The sequence below is a fragment of the Electrophorus electricus genome, chromosome 7 (genome assembly GCF_013358815.1).
Source record: "Electrophorus electricus isolate fEleEle1 chromosome 7, fEleEle1.pri, whole genome shotgun sequence".
Classification (NCBI taxonomy): Eukaryota; Metazoa; Chordata; class Actinopteri; order Gymnotiformes; family Gymnotidae; genus Electrophorus; species Electrophorus electricus.
This window is the reverse complement of record NC_049541.1, coordinates 8,081,923-8,108,808: the sequence shown is the minus strand read 5'-3', so window position 1 is coordinate 8,108,808 and position 26,886 is coordinate 8,081,923. Positions and strand designations below refer to the sequence as shown.

General features: G+C 39.3%; 3 protein-coding genes across 5 annotated transcripts in view; 1 reads left to right on the top strand and 2 right to left on the bottom strand.

Moving 5' to 3' along the window:
• abca4b (ATP-binding cassette, sub-family A (ABC1), member 4b) overlaps positions 1 to 2,469 on the top strand; it is a 28,242-nt gene extending 25,773 nt beyond the window's left edge. The window contains exons 44-49 of the mRNA XM_035528286.1: positions 72 to 213; positions 387 to 521; positions 608 to 711; positions 932 to 1,024; positions 1,383 to 1,632; positions 1,862 to 2,469. Of these exons, the coding sequence (XP_035384179.1) occupies positions 72 to 213; positions 387 to 521; positions 608 to 711; positions 932 to 1,024; positions 1,383 to 1,632; positions 1,862 to 1,972 (835 nt within the window). The 3' untranslated portion in view covers positions 1,973 to 2,469. The remainder of the gene's footprint in view (positions 1 to 71; positions 214 to 386; positions 522 to 607; positions 712 to 931; positions 1,025 to 1,382; positions 1,633 to 1,861) is intronic.
• Positions 2,470 to 2,510: 41 nt separating this feature from the next.
• On the bottom strand, positions 2,511 to 8,291 carry tecrl2b (trans-2,3-enoyl-CoA reductase-like 2b). 3 transcript variants are annotated; one of them, XM_027031034.2, is made up of 12 exons: positions 8,082 to 8,291; positions 7,801 to 7,852; positions 7,640 to 7,684; positions 7,030 to 7,133; positions 6,821 to 6,936; positions 6,530 to 6,635; positions 5,020 to 5,092; positions 4,904 to 4,947; positions 4,756 to 4,813; positions 4,372 to 4,460; positions 4,039 to 4,084; positions 2,511 to 3,930 (listed from the first exon to the last, which is right to left on the bottom strand). In XM_027031034.2, exons 1-12 carry the CDS (start codon positions 8,247 to 8,249, stop codon positions 3,803 to 3,805), a joined length of 1,029 nt encoding a protein of 342 aa, XP_026886835.2. In that variant the 5' UTR covers positions 8,250 to 8,291; the 3' UTR covers positions 2,511 to 3,802. The 3 variants fall into 3 exon arrangements, with proteins under 3 accessions (XP_026886835.2, XP_026886843.2, XP_026886850.2); XM_027031042.2 differs by having other exon boundaries at positions 2,511 to 3,909; XM_027031049.2 differs by lacking the exons at positions 2,511 to 3,930; positions 4,039 to 4,084 and having other exon boundaries at positions 4,400 to 4,581.
• Positions 8,292 to 13,666: 5,375 nt separating this feature from the next.
• olfm3b (olfactomedin 3b) lies at positions 13,667 to 21,729 on the bottom strand. Its single transcript, XM_027031364.2, has 6 exons — positions 21,483 to 21,729; positions 17,775 to 17,918; positions 16,941 to 17,096; positions 15,937 to 16,156; positions 15,241 to 15,347; positions 13,667 to 15,145 (listed from the first exon to the last, which is right to left on the bottom strand). The coding sequence occupies exons 1-6, from the start codon at positions 21,549 to 21,551 to the stop codon at positions 14,468 to 14,470; spliced, it is 1,374 nt and encodes a 457-aa protein (XP_026887165.2). The 5' UTR covers positions 21,552 to 21,729; the 3' UTR covers positions 13,667 to 14,467.
• Between the last annotated feature and the right edge of the window lie 5,157 nt (positions 21,730 to 26,886).

Here is a 26,886-nt window from a genome sequence, read left to right as displayed (position 1 = left end):
ATCTATCCTTTCTGATCACTTCATTCTTTGATGTGTCAGTAACTGTGATATGCTGGGATCTTATTTGGCAGCATTCTTACCAATATGCTGGATGTACATCAGAACATGGGCTACTGTCCTCAGTTTGATGCTATCGATGAGCTGCTGACTGGCCGCGAGAACCTCTACCTCTACGCGCGCCTCCGTGGGGTCCCTGAGTCTGAGATCAGCCGCGTGAGTCTGGCACCCCCTGCCTTAACTTGGAAGAACACTCAAAAGAGGCTCACGTTTATAATGTGGGATAGCTGCACAGTAATGAACTGTGTTATTATAGATATGCTCTCATGCTTGAATCAAGAGGGTCTTAAATTGACAAGAGGAACTGCAATGCCTCCCATGTACTGCAGGTGGTAGAGTGGGGCATCCAGAAGCTGGGACTGTCAGAATATGCTGATTGGTGCTCAGGAACCTACAGCGGGGGCAACAAGAGGAAGCTCTCCACTGCCATCGCCATGATAGGCGGCCCGCTGCTGCTTCTCTTGGTAGATTGTCCCAAATATGTGAATGTCCAGTACGGCCATGTTTCTAACATGCAGCCTTTGTGTAATCTCACGGTGTGCTATCGCAGGATGAACCGACCACAGGAATGGACCCCCGCTCCCGCCGCTTCCTCTGGAATGCCATTATGAGCATCATCCGGGACGGGAGGGCAGTGGTACTGACCTCTCACAGGCAGGTTTAGCCTGAGCGTTTCTTTAAAACAAAATACTATTATTGCACACACCCCCCACACACACACACACACCAGTATAAACGCAGTGACTAGCACATCAGTGATAATGTTATCGTGGAGATGATGATCTTGAAAAGAGTGCTGTGGTTTTGTGTGTATGTGTGTGTGTGTGTGTGTGTGTGTGTGTGTGTGTGTGTGTGTGTGTGTGTGTGCGCGCAGTATGGAGGAGTGTGAGGCGTTATGCACCCGTTTGGCCATCATGGTAAATGGCACTTTCAAATGTCTTGGCACCGTTCAGCACCTGAAATACAAGTAAGTGGGTTTTCTTAGGGGATGACTTTCTACATTTTTCTTACCTTTTTGTTGTTGCCTCTGATACCCTTTGTCTCTTTATTGTAAAGTCAATAACAACAATAAATGCAGTCGCTCACAATTTATGACACTCTGCCAAATACAGTTGTACATGCAACTTCTTTTTCACTCCAACAGTCACCAGCACTGCATGAATACCTGGCTATATAGACTCAACCCAATCTCTTACTAACTTATATGTTTCTATTAGTACATATTAATGTATTTATTAATACATTTTGTTGTGGTAACCAAAAACCAGACAATGGTAATATTATCATTTATGCATTTTCCTTTCTTCCGTGCCTGCTGTGGTCAGGTTCGGTGATGGTTATGTGGTGACGATGAAGATCCGGGCAGCTAAAGGGGGTGGCGCTCCGGACCTGGGCCCAGCCGAGGCCTTCATGGAGAGCAGCTTCCCAGGATGTGTCCAGCAGGAGAGACACCACAACACCCTGCAGTACCAGATTGCCACCTCTTCGCTCGCCCGAGTCTTCCAGCTGTTGGTAGCCAACAAGGAGAAGCTCAACATTGAGGACTGCTCTGTCTCCCAGACTACACTGGACCAGGTGAATGATATCTAGCTTAGATGTCGGAACATATCTTAGATGGATTGAACCAAGTGCTGGGGTCATCTTTCAAGGTGCACAGGAATAGCAGCTGATGGTGTCTGGTTCCTGCAGAGTTCTGGAAGTGTGACTCATCTGGAAATGTGGGCGGTTTGGGGATGCAGAGCGGGCTGGCTCTGCATGTGGGTCTCCTGAGGCATAACCCGTCATATTTCTCTCCGTTCTATAGGTGTTCGTCAACTTTGCCAAGCAGCAGTCAGGAGAGGATGATGATTTAATACTTCATCCCAAGGCAGGAGGAGCATGGCGAGAGATGAAGATCTTCCCCCTCCTGACATGAATATGACAACATTCATGGGTCAGAAGATTTTGGCCTCATCTCCTGAGTAATGGCTGAGTGAAAATATTACACTGAGCTGAACACATCATTAACAAAACTACTCCAAAAGCCTTTTCTATTGAGAATTTGGAGAGGAAATGCTATGCAGTTCAAACTCTTAACTATTTTTTCAAGATATTTTGACATTTCCAGATGTTTGTCCACAGGATCACCAGTGTGATGTGGCAAATGATTATGATAAAATGTTTGTCATAAAACAGTTCTACATAAAATCACTGTTATGCTGCTTTGTAAATGAACTACAGGTCAAGCGTCACTGATTTACTTCTTGTCCAGTTCCAGATAGATTTTATAGGTCTGTAATGTAATAATCCTGGCTAGGGCCGAATGCTTTGTTTGCAATTAAAAATCTCAGTAGGTTTCCCCATCCTTTAAAATTGTTTGCATGTTTACACATTATGTAAATTTGGACATATTTTTTGTGCTTTTTAATGAGTTGAAGGCTCTTTCGTAAATAAAGTATAGCTGCAGACACATATTTGGATGAAAGCAGTGCCTGGTATTTATTAATGTAGCTTTTTTTTTTTTTGCTTCTGCATACACACTTGCTGAACGTTTTCCAGAACCTACAAATTCAATAACATTTTGTCTGGCTCTTTAACAGTTCTTTACCACATCGACAAAATGATCTTAGTATTAACATTTGAACTGTTCAATCTATATTGACCAGAAACTGGTGACAATGTTTCTTGGATAGTCTGACTTTCTGGCTGGAGTAAAAAGCACGGGCTACAAATATAACCTCTACATATATTATTGTTACAAGTGACAGCTAATATATAATAAGATCCCAGGTGAATCTTCTTTGCAGTGTACTACAAAGGGCTTGCACAGCTGATGAAAGACCTCTGTCTGAAACGTGTGTGTGTGTGTGTGTGTGTGTGTGTGTGTGTGTGTGTAAGCAATATACTGTCACATGTATGTGACAATAATTTCCGTCTATTTAACAATTAAGATACTGTTCTGTCATAAACGTGTTCAGTCAGAACCTATTACAGTGTTTAACTACCTAGAAACAGAAAAGGAAATTTGATTTATGGAGAAAACTTACAGATGAAACTAATGAATGGTCATATGGTCAGACTATTTTGAAATGTCTGTTGTTTTTTCTTTGTGGCAGTATATGACCCTGAATAATTCCTTCAGACAATCTTCAGATACAAGCCTGCTCATGAAAGACTTCAGGAGGCAGTCTTTACAAACCTCCTCATCACTATGCTTCAACTTCAGTCTGGTCATGTTAGATTCAATAAGTACATGCCAAATATGATTTTTATGGGAAACACCTAAAAACAACAAAAAGGCATAGCTGAGATTCCTATCTCATCTAGTCCCACATACCAAAAATGCCTTTGACTCACTCCACCAAATTGCTTGCAGGTTTGCAAGAAATATTTAAACTTAAAATATGTCCACTCCATTACCAGTCCTTTGGCACTTTTTGTAAATAGTCATCCAGTTCCCAGTTTAAACTTGAATTCACAAGCTTCTGCAGGTAGCTAGTTCTGAAGCTAGTTTTTAGCTTAGTCTCCTCAGTACTACTCCCATCATCCCTAACTGTGAAAAAAAAAGGCTTTCTCAATTGTGTATCATCCCTGTACAGGTATTTTTTAACCAATAATTACATTTCACATCCTATATAGAGGTTACTCAGGGTGAAATCTATATGGAAGCACGGCCTTAGACGAACAAAACCTGGCCATATGCCACTGTCCTTCCTCACTGGGCTTGTAGAGTTACAAGCAATAGTTGCCCCAGAGCCTCTCAGGCTTACAGGAAGAGTGGAATTATGGCACTTCGAAGTTCAGGATAGTCCTTAAACTCCTTCACATAGGTTTTATGTTTTCCTCGGGCCCAGATGGTCATCTGAATGAAACCTATACATGTAAACACAGCAACTGTGAACAGACAGATAAACAGGAGAAGCTACTTTTAGACATGAGCTGAAAGCAACATGACTACAGCAAATGATGTCAGAATCAGATGTGTATCACGGAAGTACACACCTGGAGTACACTGGGTCATTACAGTGAAACTGATCCAGGAGCCAACCTGAAACCAAAAGAACTCATCACTTCTGCGCAGAGTCAAATTAAATAGAACACGTCACTTGTGTTGTAAGAGTGGTGTAGGTAGTCTTTTGAGTGTTTCTTTGAGTCAACCAAGCATTTTACTTACTGCATTCCCAAGCATATTCCTTACTGCCGGGTGTCAAACTGAAAACTGCAATGTCTGGCATTTTACCATCAACCCAGTTCTGTCTACTGAAGGGCTCAGCATGTAACTGGGAAGTATTGAATCTGGTGTGTTATCATGTACTTGTTTATTTTGTGACAGACCTCATAGGTGTAGTTCGGACAGGAGACGAAGAAGAAGAGCCAGGTGAAGGGGTTTTTCGTTGGGTAAGGGATCTCGGTTGGCCTTGAACCTGCCAGCACAAATGAGACATGAGAACTAGTGGAGGAATGGAAATGTCCATCGTGACAAGCCAGCTGGACACCATCCAGACATGTGAGGGATAACTGGCAGACGCCTCGGAGCCAGCGTTCCTGTAGAGACAGGAAGCACGTGCCATTTTGGTCTTTTTTGTTTTTTGCCACATAAGCACTGTTACTGTATGGCCAGAAAAAAAGCTGGTAATCAAGAATTTGGCAGAAAGATAATATATTTTCTCCAAGATGCTAATGTGGTGTCTGGGGTTAAACACTTCTGCTATAACTCACCATTGCAGCTGATTCGATTGAGAGCCAAATTAATGGAGAAGTTCCCACTCTCGCAGATCTGAGGAGTTTGAGGATGCAAATGTGAAACATGCTCAGTGAGCAACAAGAAACCATGGAATTTGCTTCAATAAGAATTTGGCATACGTACCAAAAATGCAGCCAGTGCTGAGTAGATCTGAAGATTTCCATAAGCTGGTGAAACAGTTAGAGTCAGCCTGATGCCCAATTAAATATCATTACATAAATAAACACATCAATACTTACTTGGCGTTGTATAGAGTGGATGGTTGATGTAGTATGCCTGCCATGCTGCGAAACCCCAGTAATACAGACAATGCTGAAATCACAATTATACAGGAGGAAAATTTGTGCAAATACCAAAGAATATGTTTATTCCTATGAACCTAGCAAGTGACTTCCAGTGACATCTGGACTAGGTACGATTTCACTGGGAATTGAGTGGTGTGAAGCTGTCAGGTTGGAATATGCCAATAAAATCTGTCTCTGTCTGTATGATTGTTTACTTGGTAGTAGAAAACCTAAAACATTCATTTTAATTTAGCTATTTGTGCAGGCAGGCTTCCTGGAAATTGAAGCTATTGGTGGCATTGTCATAGGATCAGGATATAATGCTTTTAGGGAAGTGAAAATATAGTCTGAAATAATCTGATGCATTTTTCATCTTAGAAGCAGAATGAAACAGGTGCAATTTACAGCCAACTATTTCCTTTGCATATCTTCTATGCCTTGGCATATTAGGAAACCCCAGTTCTTCAGACAGCTTTCATCATGCTTCCTGTAGCTGCAAAAACAACTAGAAAATGAATTCTCCACCATTTGATTCCATGGTTTTGGTTAGGAAAATAATTTAAATACCATATATTACAGTAAACTGTAGTATAAATGTCATAGCTAGAAGCAGGAATATGAGTCTCAATGGATTTAAGTTTTTTTAAACATAAAATTCAAATGCATTGAAATAACACTACACCCCCACAGCAAAGATCCAAGTGTTGAAATAACACCTACAGTCTTAAATGATGTCTTTCACGGTTCCTTTGCAATCAACTGCTCTATATAAACCCTGTTCTTCTAAACTGTTTTAATTAAGATATGGGAATCTTGTAGTGCAAGTGAAAGAAATATCCAGAATAAACTAAAGCTTTAAACTCCAAGCAATAAATACATGGTTTGCCTCCAGCTGTTTTAAATCATCTATTTTATATTCAAAGAAAATTGGGAATTTCTTAAAGATTTTCCATGTGGGATGCACTTATGACTAAACAGTTAAATGAAAACTGTAGTAAAATGTAAGAACTCATACACTGGGTTTAAAATGTTCTGAAAATGTTTTCAAAGCATTGCACTGAACAGCATTATCAAGAATCCAAAAAATATGCCATTAATTGAGCCTGATAAAAAAACAAGAAAAAACTAAAATTAAAGTGGCATTAACCCAGTGGCAAACTGTGTCTCTGAGTGTGTATCTTGGTTAGTGAATGTTTACTGATGAGTTGAAAGTAAAACAAAACAGCAACAGTCTGAATTGAACATATTTTTTTCTTTTTTCCAATTGGATTTGGTTACCAACAGGCCCACTGGGTTGTAAATATGCACAAATGGTTTGCCATCAAACTAATAAGTTAATTCCAGATTGAATCTGTTTGGCAAACAGAAAGGTGAACAACTGCAAGATTAATTTTCTACTCTATATTCCTCCACATAACAGACAATCCTTTAATTAAAAAATGAAATGATTCTTGGGGAAAAATACCAGCATGATGGTTTGTAGTGGTAACGTTCCATGTGAAAAGCGATGGACAAATATAGTCTCCATTAGCCGCTTGATATAATGTAGCATGTAACATATGCAGGCAAGCCTAGAAAAACACAAGGAAAGATTGTTATTATTACTGTTATCATTATGTATGTATTACTCATGTGTGCTTGACAGTATAGTTCAATGCTTCTTTTTATTAGTAATATTTTAGAATATGTACAAAAAATATTATAATTCTTTAAATAAGTAATTTCCTAATTACTAACATAATTATTTCGGACTCACCTAACCACAACATGTGGGCTTCTTGTGTAGTCAAATTCATGGTTGTAAATGTATGGAAGTCGATAGTAGAATAGCAGGCAGATGAAGAGTGGTCCAATGCTTTCTGCCAAAAACACCTACCATGAAAAAAAGCCACAGTAAAGTTTTTAAATACCATTTTGGAAGCATATATTTTATGTGATGTAGATGATATAAATTTCCAGTATTACCATAGTCCATCCTAATTGTGGACCAAGGTCCTGCAGAAACATGGTTGCAGTTGTCCCCACTGGTAGCTCTTCCAAGATATCATCATCACTGAGGGCCTTCCCCTCTGAAAGTCATGAAACATCTATGTGCTCTAGCCAAAATAGCACATCTCACTGAAAACACCTTTAACATTAAAACATTGTTTCATTTGATGAGCTCAGTCTGATGACAGAGCTGTGGTATAGTGTTTTGTTAAAGTCATGTGGTATTGACAACCTCTTTGAGTGAGGGGTCTTACAGCAGTCTCTCTCTCACATTAAAATGTGGTCTGACATCTTGGCAGAAAAATCAAACACCCCTTTTTCAGACAACAGCTGCTGTAACTCTAAGATTGCAGTGAGGCGACACCACATACCACATAGTTATTCACAATCATTAAACTGTTGATCCTGCAGCTACCTTTCATGGATTTGGAGAGCGTATATTGAACTTTCTCTCATTGTCACATTTTCATAACTTTTTTCTTCAAATGCTTCCTTTAGACAGTTAATCTGCAGTAAACGTAGTCTGCAGTAATTCATGTACAGTTCTTGCTAAGAATATCAATGCATATCTGCTAAATATATTTACCAGGGTGCAGCTTCAAAGCTTGTCTTGCTGGATACCACTTAGGATCTGCAAGTATTCAAGTATCCAATGCCAACTTATTTATTAATTTATTTACATAATGACTATTAGTTATTTATTTTTTTAACTTCTGCTTTTGCTTGATTATAAGGCAGAACACTCACATAACCTATGCAGCAGGCTCTTGATTTCTCCAATTTTGGCGTTGGGCTCGACCTGTTAGAAAGAGTGCAGGAACTGCTGTCATTTGCTCCCCCCGCCAAAAAGCCTGTGAAACACACAACCAGGAGATTCTTGAAGGTATGTCTTATTATTCTACAAAATGGCCTACTCAGTTCTGATGTTTAAAAAAACCTAACCACACTGGTGAAAATTAACTCCACTGAGTATCCAGAGTGTATACAGGTGCAGGGTTGGAATGCTGTTTGTGCAGGAGGGGACACACCTTGTCCAGATAGCAGAGCTGTGTCTTGCTCTTGGGGTCCAGTATCTCCACCTCAAAAAAAACATAATTCTTCACATTCTTTGGATCCCCAGCTATCAGACCATGGCTACACCTGGTTTTGATAAAATGTGCGACGGTAAAAAGATCCCTTAGCTCCAAACACTCCATATTCCTCTGTGGGATTCTTCAGCCCGTTGGTGTGGACGTGAGGGCAAGGCAGAGTGAAAGGAATGGATCTGAGCTTGACCTACTGTTGCATGCTATGAGGTTGGCATGCCAGTGATGACCTCACACGTGTATCAACTTCAGCAGTACATACTGAATAACCAGCTAAGATGGCCTTTCAATCTTGTTTAGGTTACTGCTTTTTTGGCACTCGATCAAGCTCACCCAGGGATTATATTTAGACATCCAGTTGGCAGTCTCTTGTAATTGCTGCTTGACCAACTTTTGCTTAATGACCAACATTTCTCTCACATAATCTTATGATCTTCAGATAAAAATAGAGATTATTTAGTGGTGAACCACCACATTCAGTATTGCCAGTATTCCAAATTGCATTGCCAGCATTCCAAGCAGCACAAAAAGAACATTAAATGCAAATCAGCATATATGAGGAAGAGAAGCACAGAAAATGCCGAGTGCTAAAGTAACTCTAGCAATATCTAAATACTGTAAGTGTTATTTCCAAACTACAGTTGTTAATTTAACACTGAACACTCTATTATAAGGGTAGCTACTGAATACATACTGAACAGAAGAGTTGTCCTAAAATTTTCTTTGCCCGAGGATGGCCAATCCATTATAGCTGCTTCTTGGTATTGGAGAGAGTTTAGATACCCAATACATCTCATATCACTTTTAGTTTGATTACAGTAACAAATGGTCTGCATTGCTAAACCTTCTGGGATATTTGAAACACTATTTCACTCATATTCTCTCTGCACATATAACAGATTCCCCCATGTCCACCACCAAAACAGGGAATTTCTTTGATTATGTGATGCTGTCAAAAGTATACAGCAGACATTTTCAGTGTGAACATTCAAACTGTGGCCTGTATTAAAATAGACGTGGATGTAAGGAGGATCTAAAAATCAAATATTTAGCAAAGTTCTTAAGTTGTATCCCAACAGGAACATTTAATTTGTATGTAATTTGTATGTAAAGCAATTTGGGGTAGGCTTACCTCAAAGTAGGCAACTCTGTTTATACTTTTTGGTCTTGTCCAAGTCCAATCATCCATATGAAAATTGTGCCCGACCACAAACTCACAGCCTCGGGGTACATCAGAGTGTTGATATGGCATATTCATTTTTACTGTAGTCCCTACAGATACTCTACAGAGAGCATTTCCTGTGTGGGGAGGTTACAGACCCATCCTGTTGTCTGTAAGGTAAAGAGTCAAAGCGGGCTGAGAATTTGCTTAGTGCTGATGTGAAAGGACAATCTCCACTAATCAATAGCATGGCTAATTAACAAAGCAACTGCAGCAGTATCAAAATTTGCACCTAATGTTAAATCATCACTTTCACTCAGGAACGTGTCAGGGATTTAAGGGTGCCATCTGTGACTTTAAGACAGTAGTTTGCTGACAAATCCCGAAACTGAAGGAACTGTGTTAGGTCCATAAAGAACCTTATAGGACAGTGATTTTACATTATTGTAGTTTATAAACACTTTAACTTGGTAAAAAAAAAAGTTTTAAAAAGATTTTCAAAGCACCACCATAGAACTACCTTCATGAATAACTTCACAGGAAGCAAAGCTGAAGAAGAAAAAAAACACCTCAGCAAGTTGGGCTTTAAAAAGGTATTTGGAAGTAGAGTTCTGTGCAAAATGCTAACTGTATATACAGTACCTTTTATAACTTATGCTTAATACAGCCATATTTTTCATTAGTATTGGCAAAGACCTTTTGCCTATGAGCATAATGTTTACGGTGTGGTCCTTTTTGTGTTTAATGATCATTATAGCTATGCTAGTATAACATGTAATATGTAATTAGTAGCTAGTAACATGTTAGGAGTACATCTGCTGAGAACTCATTGATTAATCTCAGCAGATTCCTTTGTCAGAGCAGACCAGGGCCAAGCTATTGTCTAGGTGATATGCGTGCACTTTCTCTTTGGGGATCTTTGAGGGAGCTATTTGCATTTAGAATGGAGTGGGCACATAAATGCACAAACAGTTCAGAAGCTAAAATTCATGAGGTTTTCTCCTCTTGTCTTTGATGGTGTAATTGAGAGAGAGTTCTAAATGGTCCTTGGGCTGCAGAAATATCTTGCAGGGAAACGAGTCTGTTTTGTTTGAGTCAACTGTTATAATGAACTGAACCCTGCTGTTGCAGTAAGCATTTTTACATAGCATTATAGCAATGTAAGCCTTAGTTCATAGATTCAAGTACATGTATTGACTAAAACATTTTGTATTTGTTAATGACTATTATATTATCTTTTAGTAGTTGTAGGCCTAGTTATGCACAAATATAAATAGGAATAATAACTGCTGGGGCTTTTTTTGCAACTTTTTAGGGCTCAGTGTTCCTCCAGTGTAGTTAGTAAGGTGGTCAAACTGGTTGCTAGGCAACAGGAAGCGTGAGAAGGTAACGTTAGGGCCAGGGTTTGTTTAGCTATTGTATTATTTTTTTTTTTTATTATATTCATATTATGGTGTCTGCTGCTGGCCCAGAGAAGAAGAGAGGCAGGAAGGACACAGCTAGGGTTCCCAGTATGCTGTGTATATCCCTGCAGTTGTTCTTCAGTTAAAATTAATGCTGGTCTTGCACTTCCCTGTGATACCAATGTTGTGTATTTGTTTTAGCTTGTCTGTCTCCCTTGGTTTAGTTCTAATATTTGAGTTATTTTAGTTATCCTCCTCTGCTTTTCTCTATGCCTTTTTGCAATGTCTGCTTTTTCTTTAAACCCTTGTTCACGAGAGATGTTGTTTAATGAGTCTTTCTTACCACCAACACTACAATATTAAGTTCATCTAACTTACCTTCATTCCTTATTATTTGTACAACATTTTTGTTAGCTTGGGTTGCCCTGGCACTGAGAATTCTGAATGGATAGCTGAAGAGGATGATGAGATTCTTTCTTTTTCAAATTCACATAAGAACCAACAACATGAATTTTAGTGGTTTAAATTGTTTGTCTGTACACTTTGGATGTAACCAAAACAGGTATGTATATAGACATGACTGAGAGACAACAATACTGAGTGACACAACCAAGTGGCAAGGAATATATACAGGAAAATATGCAATGCATATGAGCCAGAACATTCCCAAGTACAAATGGGAGGAGCCACAGAGAGTAATAGAAAACCTTCAGATGCAGACAAGTAATGGTAAAGTAATGGCAAACCAACCAAATAGTGTGATAGTAAATAAGATGCAGAAAAGACCAGCATTAATAGACGTAGTAATCCCAAGTGATAGAAACATACAAAGGATTGAATAACAGATGTTAAGATATGATAACATCTTATTGATCCCAAAGGAAATTGCAGAAACTCCAGGGAGTGAAAGGGGAAATAGAACATATGTGGAAGATTAACACCAAGGCTGTCCCAGTGGTGAAATATGGACTTGGAACTGTGACCTCTAGTCTGGAGGCATGGCTCCAACACATCCGAGGAATGACAACATCCACCTCAGTCCAGAAGAGCACAAACCTATGAAGAACAAAAGTACTCCACCGCACCCTCAAACTCTCAGGAGTGTGAAACAAAATTATATGTCTATGTACTGGAAGGGTGAGATAAGATTTTTGAGATAAGAAGTATATGAAGTTGGGAAAAAAATGTTTGAAAAAATTCTAGTTTACTTCTACTATCTCTAACCTTATCTCTAGTGTCAAGAGAACAGAAGCTTATTAGTCCAGTGATATGTGAAAAACATGAATTTGGCTTGGTTCTAACATGTTTCTAAAGTGAGTGTTTAACTGACCTCATGCTCCTGGTGTCCTTTACAAGCAGAGATTTTATGTAGATCTTTGTCAGACACTGAAGCTTTCTTGTTTAATGGAAACAGAGCAAGAGAGAGTGATATAGGGCAAATACAAATAGATTTTTTGTGCAGTGGTTTAATGCATGAGGTGAGATAGAAGCTCACTGTATTTCTGCAAACCATTCATTTATGGATCAATTATAGAATTCGCAGAGTGGAGCTTTATTAGTTTTTCGGTTATTGGTTCAGAATATGCCTTCAAGGTGAAAACCTATGTGGCATGAAAGTGTCTTTATTTTACTTGTGTGGTTCAGTGCGAGTTCTGATCCCTGTGAGAGAACCTGCACCCTGCAGCACATGCTGGGATGACCTTCTGACTGCCCATGCCCAGCCATTCTGGCAAAACCAGAGCAATGGAGCAATGAGGAGGAAAGAACGAGCTCCTTCCAAACCTGCCTGTGTCTTCGAATGCCTACAGATTACTGATGAGAAAGTTCATTTTAATGAGCCCCACTTACTCTCCCTCTGTGAACACCTGCCCTTGGTGTGGTATGGCATGACTTTCAGCCTAGCTCTCTGCTGTGGAGCTGTCAATCAAACAGGTGGTCATAGCAGTTGAAGTCCTAGCTCAGAGTGCCAGGTTGGCCAGTTGCATTCAACAAATTATAAAGAGATCCTCATTTGTTATTTTTTGAAAGACTTTATGAGCTTTTAGTGTTCACATCTGCAGGCTCGTCTTCCAGACAGAAATTAAGCCTATAACAACAACAAAAAGCCTAATTAAGCCCACAGTCCTTAATTAGAACCCTGTCAGAGCACACAGCTCAAAATGTTCTCAGAGGGAATTATTAAAGCTAAAGAACAGAGACAATTCCATATAAATCAAATATTTAGAAGATAAGATAATCACATTTAGATTGACATTCTTGTTAATTGCACCTCTGCATGTTTGTAAAAATTCTCAACATGCCCGCGTCCTGTCTGATTCAATGTGATTTATTCAATATGGCCATGATATATTTAACGCTAGTACCAAGGCCTTTGGATGTCCTCATCCTGTTTCACAGGCAATCCTACAGGTACAGTAGTAAATAGGTTAGTGTGCACAGGAAACGGTCAGATCAGGCTTTTCTTTCAGAGCAGCACATCTATCAGTGTGAAGAGCCTAGCTCACTGTTAAGTCACGGTTCACCTAGACGGGAAGCTCCTATTCTCATTCTGCCACCAGCAGAGTTCCTCTGCTTCCCTCTTCACTCATAGGAGCTGGTGTGAAATGACGTCGTCAGCCTCTGTTTATGGGTATAAATATGTTTGACTTACACCTTAAACTATGATTGAAGTGAAAAGTCACATGTAGGTTTGAACTCTGTCATTCTGCCCCTCCAAATTGTTGGAATTGCTGGAATATTAACGTTGACCTTCATTACACAAACCCAAATCTCACTGATATCGCTAAATTCAGAGGTAATCAGGGGGTAATCATTATAAAAGGGTGTGAAAATTGTTAGGGGTTTTATATGAAATTTTGGACACATGGTGTGGAATTAAAAATATACCCTCAATCACAAACATACCAAATAGAAAACTCCTCCTGGCATCCAGTGAATAGACAAAGATAGCACAAACCACCAAGAAGAATGAACATTTGCACTATTATTGTTGAAAATGAAAAGAGGGACATCTCATAAGTAACATAACAACTTGGTACAACATCTCCCAGTGTACAGCACACCAAAGAAAACAAACCCTTAGCAAGTCAAAACTCTAGAATACTCTGACACTTTTAAGATAGATATATACATTATAAATCTTAAATGACAATAAGCAATACATTATTTCTTTGTTGGACAAGCCAGTGCTGTCACAATGCTGAATTGTAACTAGATATATTACTATATTCAAATTATTTTTAGCAATACTCACCAAAGCACATTCTGCAGGCCAACAAATGCAGACTGATGGTTCATTTGCATGGATAATCTCACTATTTACATAATGTTGCTCCAGGAGTTGCTTGTTACTTTCCTCAGTTGATCAAGTATTATCTGGCACATATTTGTTATTTACACTGCACCTTCCCTTCATAAACATACACTTTGGGCCATAAGAGTCCCTACTGGCCTTGTAAGGATGTCATTTTAAATATGAGTTTGCTCCCAAATTATTAATAACTATCCTCAAATAAGGCTCAAATATAAGCATTTGCATTTCCAGGGGCACTGTTGTTAACTCTGTAAACAGTACTATCAAACTGAATTGTTCAATCACAGTTAATTAAATGTTTGGATGAAAATTTACAATATAAAATCCATTTTTGAACAGCAGCAGATGAGCCAGCAACAGATGAGACAGCAGTATTATCAGAGGACATGACACTGGCCAAACCTCCCAGAAAATGCCATTCAAGCACTAACACCATTTTCAGGTATGTTTCTCAAGAATCATCATTTGATTTAATAACGTGGAACAGTGTGACATTGAACAGCACCTGATGGCCATTGTTCCATCCATACAGTGCACGGTCCCTAGCATTGTAGTCCAGCATCGACATGTGAAAGTACTGGTTGTGGATGGGGATGTCTGTATACTCATAGGTGGAGGTCTTGGTGGAGTAAGAGTAGTAGACCTTGGCACCCGTCAGGTGGGAGTTGGTGATGTAGAGCGTACCACAGATCATGAATGACTCGCCGGCATTGCGCTTGGAGTATTCCGTGTTCCACGAGGCAAGCACCTGCAAGGTGTGTGGCTCCAGCTGGCTGATCACGATGTTCCCCGCGTTCTGATTGGTGGCGTAGACTGCCCAGAGGCCCAGCTCATCAGCCATCAGGTCGATGTCGGAGAAACCACCCCACGTGTATGGGTAGACATTGTGGAAGCCGGCGGACTCCAAAGCACGTTGGGTCACCACACGCCCACTCTCGAAGCTGTACCTCACAACAATGTTGCTCTGGTACTTGTTGTAGTACAGCGAGCCATTGTAGACCACGTGGTTTGTGCCTGCCCAGTGGAAGGGTAAGCTGTACGTGCGTGACTCCACACCAGCTATGAAGTCGCTCATTGATTTGTACTCACGGACTATCTTGTTGTTGGTGTAGCTGTCCATGTACCACACCTGCAACAAGTTGTTTGACCAGTTACTTCAATAAAGCAATGTTTAAAACTGTGTGACCACTAACTGCAGTACATATAATATAAAGCTCAGTTTACCTTATTATTTTTGGTTGAAGCCTGGGGATCAGTCATCCATGCTCCAAACCTGGTGCCTGAGGTCTTTATGGTGTTGGGCCCTGTGATTTTCATTAACTTGCCACAGGCTAATGTTATGGAAAATAATGTAAATGCAGATTTTTCTGAGAAAAGGCAAATAGTGACTCGATAGACAATGAGGTCCAAATATATTACAGTCTTACTGTATGTAGTAAATTTGCTGTTAGCATTGTAACAATGAATTAAAAAAAACATGTATATCTATAGCAAATTAAGTGCAACCAGCATAGATCACTACACAAACATCAAAGATTTGTGCAATCAAAATGTAATTGTCTACCATCATGATATATTGACATATTCTGATGGAGTTGCAGAATTACTTTGTTGTTTTAATGAATACTGGAACATAAACTTCTCTAGTGTTCAGTGCTCAGTTGTGACTCCATCATTATCAGGCATCTGTGAGCTGTCACTACAAACCCACATAAATCAAATGTTATAGTAAAATCATATTACATATCCAGACCTCTACACTATAAGAAGCCATTCCTTCTTTTTCTTGTTCATGTAGAGCTTTTTTCCTCATGTCCAACCAGAGGCAACAAAACTGCAGAAGCATCCCAATATGTGATAAACTCACACATACTTTCAGTGCAGAAGAACCATGAGTGTGAGCGAGAAGAGGAAACTCACTGAGCCTGCTCATGCAGTTTCTCAGTCTTCCCTCCAGACTAATGACCCTCTGCTGCAGCTCCTCATAGTCATACGCTCCCATCTCCTCCTGGATGCCCATCAGCACCATGGACAGCTGCCGGATCTCCTCCTGGAACTGGGAGATGAGTTTGGCGTCTGTCTTGTACTGTTCCAGCACAGGCATGAGGGGCTGCAGCTCATCGATCTTCCCCTTCAGCTCCTGTGGAAGTAGTGACATGTTAACAAGGAAACGGGGATGGTTCCGTTTAGAAAGTGCATGGAACTTATTATTTCGATTATGCAAAAGATAAGACCAAGTGAAGAGACTGTCTGTGCAGATGAGGTAGAAACCCCAGAATGGGTTTCAACCCAACATGTCTGCAGGTAGACAAATCAAAGTAATTGAGTTTACATTATTTCCTTAGTCTGCCGGTTTAGGCATCTATTTTCCATAAACTGTGATGGGAAACTCAGTAGTTGAGTTTTATGAAATGTCTTTAGTGTTTTTGCCCTAGATACACACTTACTTTCTGGGGTAATTTCACAGTTCATTGGATACATCATTTGACTAAACACAGCATTTTACATAGTGGCATGGCATAACAGGCTGATTTGCATTGCTTTGCTGCAAACTCAAGTCGGTAATTCCATATCTACGGATGAAGTATGTTAAAGAAAATGACACCTGACCCGGGAGAAGTGAATCTGGTAAGGGTCAATTTTCATTATAAAAATGGATTTGGGCTTTTTGTACATATGATAATGGATCGATAGACCTGCAACATTTAACTGCATTTAACTGCAGACTCTAGTAACAAATAGATGCTTTCAAGGTAAACGTAATCAGTGTAATCTTACAAAATTAAGTTTGCATGTCTTCTACAATGGCTGTATTACATAAAATGAATGAATGAAAAAATATTTGTCCCACAAAAGGTTTTTCAGTCATTTTTTCCACTTTGTATAATCCTCAAGATCTTCTATGGGCATTAGGAGTAGCATACCTGAAAGTTTTTTGTCAGTAGCACTCTCCGGTTGGACTCCATTTGCCTGAGCTTTGATCGGAGCCCTTTTATCTGGCTCTCCATTTTCATGATGTACTGGAAGTCCCTCTGAGTACGCAGATTTAGAACCTCTATTGATTGTGACATGTTCTGAATCTTAAGGGAGGTAAACAAGACAAATTAGATTCAATGTTTTCTGAAGTTCGACTAAATTTAGTCTGACATGGCAGGGAATGATGGGATAGGTCTGAATGACCATACTGCTGGTGAAATTAAAACCTATGTATTTCAGAAGAATTTCAGTGACTCCTGTGCTGTTAGTGACTATTGCAGTACTACTTTATATGTACTGTTTAAAAAAAGTCAGTGGACGTGATATTATTTGACACATTTCCACTAGAGAAATAAATAACTATACTTTGTTTACTAATCCAAATACATGAAACCTCCCATCAAAATTCAGTACCATCCACACCATAAATCAAGACCAGTAACTACCAATGTGTTTTCTAAATGGTTTATGCAGGAATTGAACATTTGAGCAGGTGAAACTTAAGATGTGCCCCCTCTGTCCTTTAGTTAGATTTGTACATTAAAATCAGAATTTTGCCATTCCACAGTCAGCTGCAACAAACCCGTGGACACATTTTGGCAACAAATAAAACAAACCAGCAACACCCTTTCTAAACAAATACATTAGTGCAAAAACATGAAACTTGTTTAAAAAACTTGTTAAACTGTTATAAAAAAAACCTAGGTTTAGTGTATGTGTGTATTTGTTTGTTTTGTGTGTGTGTGTACATTGTAAGGGGAGGTCAGTACAGAGGTTTTCACCTTTTCCCAGAGTTGACGGAGCTGCCTGCTCTTGGCATCTCTGGAGCATAGGTTCTGCTGAGGTGCCACCACTGTGCACACACAGCGACCATCTGCATCCTGGGCAGAACTGTACACCTGCCAGCCCTCTCTCAGCCTTATGCCCTACAGACACACATATGCCTCGCACACACACACACACACACACACACACACACACACACACACACACACACACACACACACATAAAAGCACAAATTAAGTTAATTATGACTCATATTTTCAGTAATCTTCAAAGGCTTCAGAACTCTACCATTGAATTATTTGGAGTGTGTCAAAGATACACTATGAGAAATGAAAACCAGGGAAGAAATCAAATTCATGAATGTTGTCTTATAGGAAAATTCTGTTCAAAGTAATTGCCATACTCCTGCTAAGGTATGCCAACAGGCTTTGTATTATTTAAAGCCACAGAGGTTATTTAACCATTAAACTTCAGAAGCACTTCAGTAACAATGACAGGAACCAATTTATTTCTTCTCATCCTCACAAAGCTTTTTCTCAAGCAAAGAGCCACCAGTAAATAGAATGCTCTCTAGTGAACTTTTCTCCACTATAAAAAAGTGTATAAGATTAATGACCTGCATTAAATTACCCTACACCCAGAGTGGGGTATGCCTCATGCAATTTGTTTCCTCTTCAGACTGTTTAAAAATGTTGAAGCATACTGCACTTTCTTTCAAATCCAATTATATACAACATGGAAACTGAAATGATGAACATAGTGAATAATTGAATTGTGTTCTTCTCTAATGTGTGTTTGCATGCCTGTATGCGTTGCATGTTTAATGCACACAGCTTCATCAATCTGATAAACATAGAAAATGTTAGTGTTATATTAAATACCAAAAGCTCAACACTGACTAGTACCATCTAGGAGTTACAATATTTACACTGTAAACAATGTTCTGTGGATGCAGGTGGTAAATTTAAAGAAACAGAAAAAATAAAATCAGAAAAGAGCATTTGTGTGACATATGTATGATTATGTATTTCAACCATTTTTCAAGGACCATAAGTAGGGTTCAAAGACTGAGTCACAGTCCCATCCATGATGTAGTGGTGTTGCACAAATCGCTTCAAGATCAAACCCCAGCATGTCATGTGTATGGGTGAGGCTTTTTCATCTTGTTGAGGTGAAGTTCTGCTGAGAGCTGCCTGGAGCCATGAAGGTGGTTGGGCTGAGAGGAGACGATGAGAGTAAAGGGGTGGGGGGAGGTCTATGCTTTTGGTACGAAGCCTTCTGCCAATAATCTGACATAAAACTGCAAGTATTGTATTCCTTTACTTGTTTGCAGAACAGGGGTTGGGCATGTTTGCAGGACAGGGACTGGGTGTGTATGCATGCCAGGGATTGGACGTGACTGTAGGGCAGGGGTTGGGTGTCACTGCAGGAAAAGGGTTAGGTGTGTTTTCAGGACAGGGGTTAGGCAGGGACACACTGGGATAGGGAGAGGACAACACCTTTCTTAACCTCCAAATTATTCACAGAGCCCATACAACTAGATTTCAAAGGATCTACTGAGCCCTGCTTCCAGATACAGTTCTGAAATAACATTATATATAACAATGATACTAAATATAGCATACCCACTTCCAGAGTAATGATCTTAACTTTATAATTACTGTAAATCACTTTCTCACTACACTTCACAAGGCCCTCCAAACCTCGCAATGGAACAATCGTGCATTGCTAATAGTGTGTGGGGGTATGGTTTAGTGAGGTGTGGTGGGCAAGCAGAAATCCAAATAGATTTAGCAAGACTTGGAACTAAACTGGTTTCTCCTTATTCCATGACATTATTTTAGCTTTTGTCCTATGAATTTGTTTTATTTTTAATTTTAGTTTGTAGGATTTCTGTGAACTTCCATTTATTAATACTGTCTAGCATGACAGACATTAGAAAGTGTTTATGTAGAGCAGAGTGTATGTAGTGCACTAGTTAATGTGAACCGTATATGTCATATGGGAGGGAAAATGTCAGTCCCTTGCAGATGGTTAGGAGAAGCAGATGCTTTGGGACAGAAAAATCCTCAACCTCAAAAAAACCTAGTGTCAATTTACTCCCTGCAAACTTATTCACAGAGCCCACATTAGTGCTTGAAAACAAAAGTACCTCCAGATGCCTGCTACTGTTTACAGCTGAATTATCAGTAAAACCTGCCTCTCCAATTTTCAAACACAGATGTGATGTCTGAGGTCATGGACATTTATCTCCCTTTTCCCCCCTCACCTTCATGATTCTCAATCATGAATATCCATTGCAGCTCTCTCGCTCTCTCTCTCTCTCTCTCTCTCTCTCTCTCTCTCTGTCTCTCTCTCTCTCTCTCTCACACACACACACACACACACACACACACACACACACACACACACACACAAAACCCTTTGTTTTGTGCTTAGAGTGCCAAAGAAATCCAGATGCACTTGAAATATCATTCCTCATTCCACACAGATTTCCAACTTCCTGCATACTAATCATGACTGTTTATGAGAAGTCTTCTGCTAAGGTTATAGAGAAATAGAAATCATATGCTAGTGTTGTAGAGAACAAGCAGTAAAACCACCAGTCCCTGAAATAATCTATGAGTTCAGAAACCATGTAATGCCCAGTATGTCCAATATGTTATTTAGGAAACGAAGAAAGGGCGGAAGGTTCTGTGTTTCTTATTAATTTTCATCCTCTTTCGGTGAGCTCTAAAGGACTTTGAGGCGCTCCCTTTAACAGACAGAGGGAAGAAAAATGAGTCTCTGTTCCCTTTGACACAGTTCGTGAATGTTTTCTGACAGATGATTTTAGTTGTAAGCAGTTTTATTTGTAAGATATCCAAGTCGAATTTCTTCGACTGTTCTTTTACCAGCGTTATGAGCAATGTATTGTGACCTTCTTTTCTCGTTGGAACTGTATTATTTTCATCCTTAAAAACAGTAAACGTGCCTCCCACCACCACATACTGGCGAAGTGGTCAGTTGCAGATGTAATTAGTAAAAATCAGTGTTATACAGCTGTTCCATACGCACACTTTGCTTTGCTTCTCTGTGTAAAATGTACCAAAAAAATAAGAACACATTCATTTGCAGTGATAATGAGTCACGCAGGAGTAATTCGGAAATTTTAACCATATGAACCCTGAACTTACCTCACTCTGACTGTCACGTATTAAATACAATGCATGAACAATATACCACACAATAGCTACCACACATTTGTTACCGATACCAAAACATTCGGCGAAGTTAGATATGATATGCCATTAACTGGAAAAAAAACCCCGAACATGAGATATATAAAATCCAAAGAAACCTTAAGGTACACTGTGTATTGCACAGTTTTAGTGTTCCAAAGTTTAAATGCCTTACCTTACTATACTGTGCCTTTTCGTTATTTCTTTCCCTCCAATGTCATGAAGACTAACTTTAGGGTCTAAGAGTTTTAAAAAGTTGCTTACAATACAGTTTAGGGCTGCTTTAGGTCAGCATAAGTTTCACCTTTGTAATACAAATTTTTCCTTTGAAAATGACTGAAAATAAATGATTACTATTCATTTTAATTCCACTATTGCTCAGTAACAAATATGGCGTTTTACTGTGTTTTCGCTGAATCCACGTACAACACGTTACCATATTATTTTAGGGCGCTTCTAAAACCAATGGATGTAATACTCACCGCGGAAGGGTAATAGGTAAAAAGCAGAAGGAAAAGGAGAGGCTTCAGCACCGTGAACAGCGCCCGCATTCTGTCTCAAGTTCCCGTCTTCTGTCCTTGTTTACAAGCACGGTATTCAGGGTAGGGCATAAACTAAACTTGTAATCAGCATCTCACGATCCTGTTTTCACAGACACGTAAGACAGACGGTTCACGGTCATCGTCGTCCTTTTACCGCGCAGCTACCGTGGGCAGAAAAGTTTGCGCCATCAACCTACAGCCTACTAGCGAATCTGATCGGAGCGCTGCCGAGAGCTTTACCTACATGGAGGTTACATCATTTAGTGGATCTCAGTAGCGAGTCGGATATTTCAACAAACAGTAGACGGCAAAATATGAACACTGCATACAGTTTATAGCATAGCTACAACCTATACAATTTCTCCTCGAAACTGCTGGTCTTAGCATAGATGAATTGCAAACACATACGTGGAGAAAGAATAATTTATCTAACGTGACGACAGCACGCTATCCCGAAGCTTTCTGGCAATATATTGTGAAAAAGGATTCAGCCAAAAACTAAATTAAAAATATGGATGAAATAAAATAGATAATGACTCGTCATTTCTACTCCCAAATTCAGAGTTATGAGAGGAAATTTTAAGCGGTTAACTTGGATCCCAGTTCTCCAGTAGTCACTGATTCTTTCTGAAAATACACTAGTATACCTTCCAACAGTATTATGCAGTGACATTCCTTCACAGTACAGAATAAATCAAGACGTCACTCACTGCTACTGTTGTTGAAGACTATTAGTTAAGTAACATGCCAGTATACTTTTAGGTTTAAAACCTGCCAGTCTTCAGCATAGCTCACATTTGTAGGCCACAATCACTATACATTTTCTCGTGTGCATAAAGCTTTATTTAATGAACAAACTTGATTAAAGGCCTACGCTCTCAATTAGTTGCCTGGTAACCACTGTGGAGCGTGAACACTGCAGTTTCTTTAGAAGTTCTTGTCTGCATTCGCTCATGTAGAAAAAGCTTTTCTTTTGTTCCTCATTACCGTACTGTAGCTCCTGTCTAATGACTGTAATTTAGCAAAGCCTTTTAGGTAAAGAAAAAAAGTACGTTCGCCATTCGAGATTTGGAACTGTTATGCTCCCATTTAATTCCGGGGAGCTTTTGTTCGCTTTCTTTTTTGGACCAAAGCAGTATGTGCATTAAATTGACTAGTACCTCTAACCAGTCGCTTGGTGGTGGGAAATGCCTGTATTGTCACTTAGTCTTCGTTCAGCATTTGAAGTCATTTTGATGCTTCACACTTTTAGTAGGTAAAAATTTCTTTAAGCCTGAGTGGTTAGATTAACCTGTTGTGACTTTGTTTGTTGGAGACCAGGCTGACTTAAAGGTGAATTAAATTTATACCACAGGAGCCCCCTCACCTAGATCTTTAGTGATCAGATCACAAAGTGTGAGGGGAGACCTCGCCAAAGACCTTTCTATAGTCCAGAAGCTGAATTTATTAACTGTGAGTCCACATGTCCACTGTATGTTCTGGTTCTGCAGTGTGAAAACTAGCTGGCCATGTTCAGTGCCTTCTGATTGGCACATTAAAAATTCATCAACAATGGCATAACACCTGAGACTATCAAAGAACTCCAGCTGAACAATTTACAATAGCACACAGACACACTGCATACAGGCATATCTGAATGGATATTAATAATATAGTCTTCATTATTGAATGTGGCAGAGTTATTCAAAGGTGACAATATTGCAATTATAGAAAGCTACAATTATACAGATGCATTTAGCTGAAACCTTTGAAATATACAATATGCTTTCTATAGCCTGTGGGTACTTTGTGACACAGTAATAAAATGGATAGCTATGTTGGCTGGCCATGTGATGATAATTTATATGATCAACAACATACATGTATAAGTAAATCCTGCCCCTGTGCTGTGTCTTCTGATGTACATCATCTTCCATGATCTTAAGAGTCTTGTTCTATGCAGGTCTTCATTTTGGGGAAGAAATAGACTTTTATTTTAGCCATTAGGGCAGATGAAAGGGTCTGGTTTCAGTTTCCTGATGGGCTTTCACTGTCCAGAGTAAACCACCTTCCTTCTGACACCTGTTTGATTAAAAGGAGATTACAGCAGTGTGAATCCGCTGTGCCAGGAAGGTCCTTACTAATGGCCTCTAGCCATCTTTGATCTCAAGTCATGATATAGGGGCTCCTAAAACAAAGATATATGACTTAGATGAAACAAAAAGGCAGGGAGAAAGAGAGAGAGAAGGAGAGAGGAAGAGAGTGGGAGAGGGAAAGAGAGATGGAGAGAGAGAGAGACAGAGAGAGAGAGGGCTGAGGGAGAGAAAGAGGGAGAAAGATGGTGAGAGGGAAAGAGAAAAAGGAGAAGGAGAGGGGGGAGAGAGATGAAGAGAGGGAGAAAGAGAGTGGGAGAGAGAGAGATACAGAGAAAGACACTGACAGAGACAGCATCTCTGCATTAAGTCCAGTCACGTATGTGTCTGGCAACTGGCCATATCTGCTGCTGCCAGAACCTTGACTGAAATGTGTTCCAGCAGGGTGCTGGGCAAACACACCCACAGAGCACACACACACACACACACACACACACACACATACACACAACCTCAACAACATGGTATTTATGAACAGATGCTGTTCATGAGATGTATTTCTCATCAGTTATTAGTCAAACAGGGGTTTTCTCACTGAAACCAAATACATTCTTTTCAAATAAGACTTTAATATTATTATAATTTATTTGCTCTGGAAAGCATAAAATATATCACATGGGGGCAGCAGGGCCAGAGATTATATACTGTAACAATTCATATCACTGTAATTATACTTTGGATGGTTTGGGGTCACTGTTGTTTTCCTAATGAAGTATTATACACTGGATTTATCATAAAGTAATGAATAGATGAAATTTGGTTTGAATGACATTATGAGTTTACGTTTCACTAAAAATAAAATCACAAATTGGGCAGCGTTTTGTACTGAGATGAAGCAGACCAGAAAATGCATAAGCCATAGTAAATGGTACATAATTGAATGCTATTAATGACATAAATTATATTAAGTTAATGTAATGACAGTTAAGTAATGTGACAGTGTAAAGAATAAGCTTTCCTCTTCTGTACTAGATAATTACTTATCCTCTACCACACGTCTTCCGTGTGACCCACACTCTCTATTTCCTTCTCTGTCTCACACATTTTCCCTTTTGCCTCCTTGCTCTCCTGCTTTCGCACCCCCCCCCCCCCCCACTGCCTCTGGCATGTCCTCTCACTACATTCCGTACTAAAAGAAATGTTTGCCATGCTCGTTTCCCTCTTGATGTTACACAAGCATTTTTTTCATAATCTGTAGTATACTCTAGTACAAAACGAAAAAGCCAAACAAGAGACTTGTGTGTATCATTGGAGTGTCTGTTCTGTTTTAGTCTGCCTATGTTTAATGCACACTTGCTCCTCAGTATTTTAATGTGCAAGGGGTTGGTTTGTCTATGTAGAGATGGCAAAACAGTCTACATCGACTCTCTTCACAACGAAGGTTGGCAGACTCTTCATTGCTCTTAATATATGTACAGCTACTTAACATGCACAAATCCAAGGAGACATTCAGTTTTCTCAGGAGCAGAAAAAAAGACTTTGTCAACTGTTCTAATGCCTTTGAGAAGTTTGGGGTATAATGAATAATGCAATAAAGGCATTTAGAAACGGTCGTTCATCTGGGCTTGTCAGAGTATTTGATGTGATAGCACACACTGCTGATTTAAAGCTCTCATTGACAAGGTCTTCATCATCACACCTACGACAGTTCATTTTAAGCCTTTAGAGTGTTAGAGTGTTTGACTGAGTTGGGGTTTGTAATACAGTCTGCAGACACAGCATCAGATCAGAGAGGTGTATAAGATTTACTTCTATTACTTTTCTACTTTGGCATTCATGTAAGAGACATACACAAGGCATACACTCAGGGTGTTTGTCCAAGCTATGGAACATTGTAATACAAAACTGGTACAATGTTATGGGAAAAAAAAGGGAACAAATAGGAGTTATTTTACATTCCCAGTATGTATATATCACTGATGTAAGCATTTGATTGGTTCTAGTGTATGTCAGCATCTTGTAATCTGTGCAAAATTAACTAAGATTTTGCGAGTTTAAACTAAGGCACATGGGCGTAATTATGCCAGGGGTGCTGGGGACATGTTGCCACAACTTTCTGAAAGTAGCCTCTGAAAATACTTTATATAACATGTTCTAATATTTTCTATAACATTTAATACAACTTGTTTTAGTCAATAAAATTAAACATATGCTCCTTTTGACAGAATCAGAAAATGTTTGTGCTTATATTTTGTCAGACAATGCTGACAAAATAAATGTGGCACAAGTGACATTTCATAAAATTAGACAAATAATATTTTAATAAAAATAAATAGAAAACAATTGTACTACAAATATATTTCAAACCATAGTGCTAATACTTCTTGCATTGTTCAATGTTGATCAGCTTGAAAAACTTATCTGTAAATGCTTTCTTGAACCTCTTTCTTTCAGTCCAGGCATTTCCCTTCAGTGAGCGCACCAGCCTGAGAACTTGATTTCTTAAAGGAAACAAATTTGAGGGCATCTGAATTGAATGCAACATCTGGTCTGCATTCTTGTCCCAAGCCTATTTCAGTGCCACTATACTCCCATGGCAAGGTCTATATTATTCAAAGTCTCTCTTGAAGGTTACTGATGGCTTTGGCCTTAGGGTTTCATTTGGTTCCAGGCTCTGCAACTTTCTGTCTTTCTCCAAAACACGTCACAAGGTAAGAAGGTAAATGGGAGGGGGAACTGCCTCATGCTGGATTTCTTTTCACATCAACCCTGAGTTCAACCCAACAGCCGTGAAAAATCTAAAGTGGGTAAATACTATGATCCTATCACACAGTATAGTGTAATATATACTATACAAAAATATTTTGTTTTTGGTAGAGTGAAATAAATGTTTGTGGAAGGTCTATGTTAGGAACAAAAAATCCCTACTGCTTAGAAAGTGATGTTCTTGATTCTGCTGTAGACCTATAGAGTGCATGCAGTGACATTAGACCCAGAGTAATTCCGAAAGACATTTTCATTAGATGAGGTAATTTCTGCTTCAAAGAATTGATAATGGCATTCTCTGGCGAGACAGGTAATTTTTTCATTGATTAATTTCCACAAATTAGTTTGATCAGACAGTCAAACTGCTCAGACAATGCCTCTAATCTGGAGACTAATCTCCCATCTGATGTCACATTGTGTGTTCTCTTAAAGGAATACTTCACCTAAGGGTATTGGTGGCAATAATTGCAGCCCATCAGTGTGTTATTCAGATGAGCTCACCATCT

Bases quoted from the DNA above. Each gene is read 5' to 3' on its own strand.
- tecrl2b (XM_027031034.2), bottom strand. From the start codon at position 8,249: ATGGAGTGTTTGGAGCTAAGGGATCTTTTTACCGTCGCACATTTTATC. The intron at 7,853-8,081 runs GTGTGTCCCCTC...TCTTTCTAACAG, and splicing joins AGCTCTGCTATCTGGACAAG to GTCGAGCCCAACGCCAAAAT. The intron at 4,814-4,903 runs GTACGTATGCCA...CAAACTCCTCAG, and splicing joins CAGCACTGGCTGCATTTTTG to ATCTGCGAGAGTGGGAACTT.
- olfm3b (XM_027031364.2), bottom strand. From the start codon at position 21,551: ATGCGGGCGCTGTTCACGGTGCTGAAGCCTCTCCTTTTCCTTCTGCTT. The intron at 17,919-21,482 runs GTGAGTATTACA...GTGTGTCTGTAG, and splicing joins TTACCTATTACCCTTCCGCG to GGCATAAGGCTGAGAGAGGG. The intron at 16,157-16,940 runs GTATGCTACTCC...CTACTTCCACAG, and splicing joins TACTGACAAAAAACTTTCAG to GAGCTGAAGGGGAAGATCGA.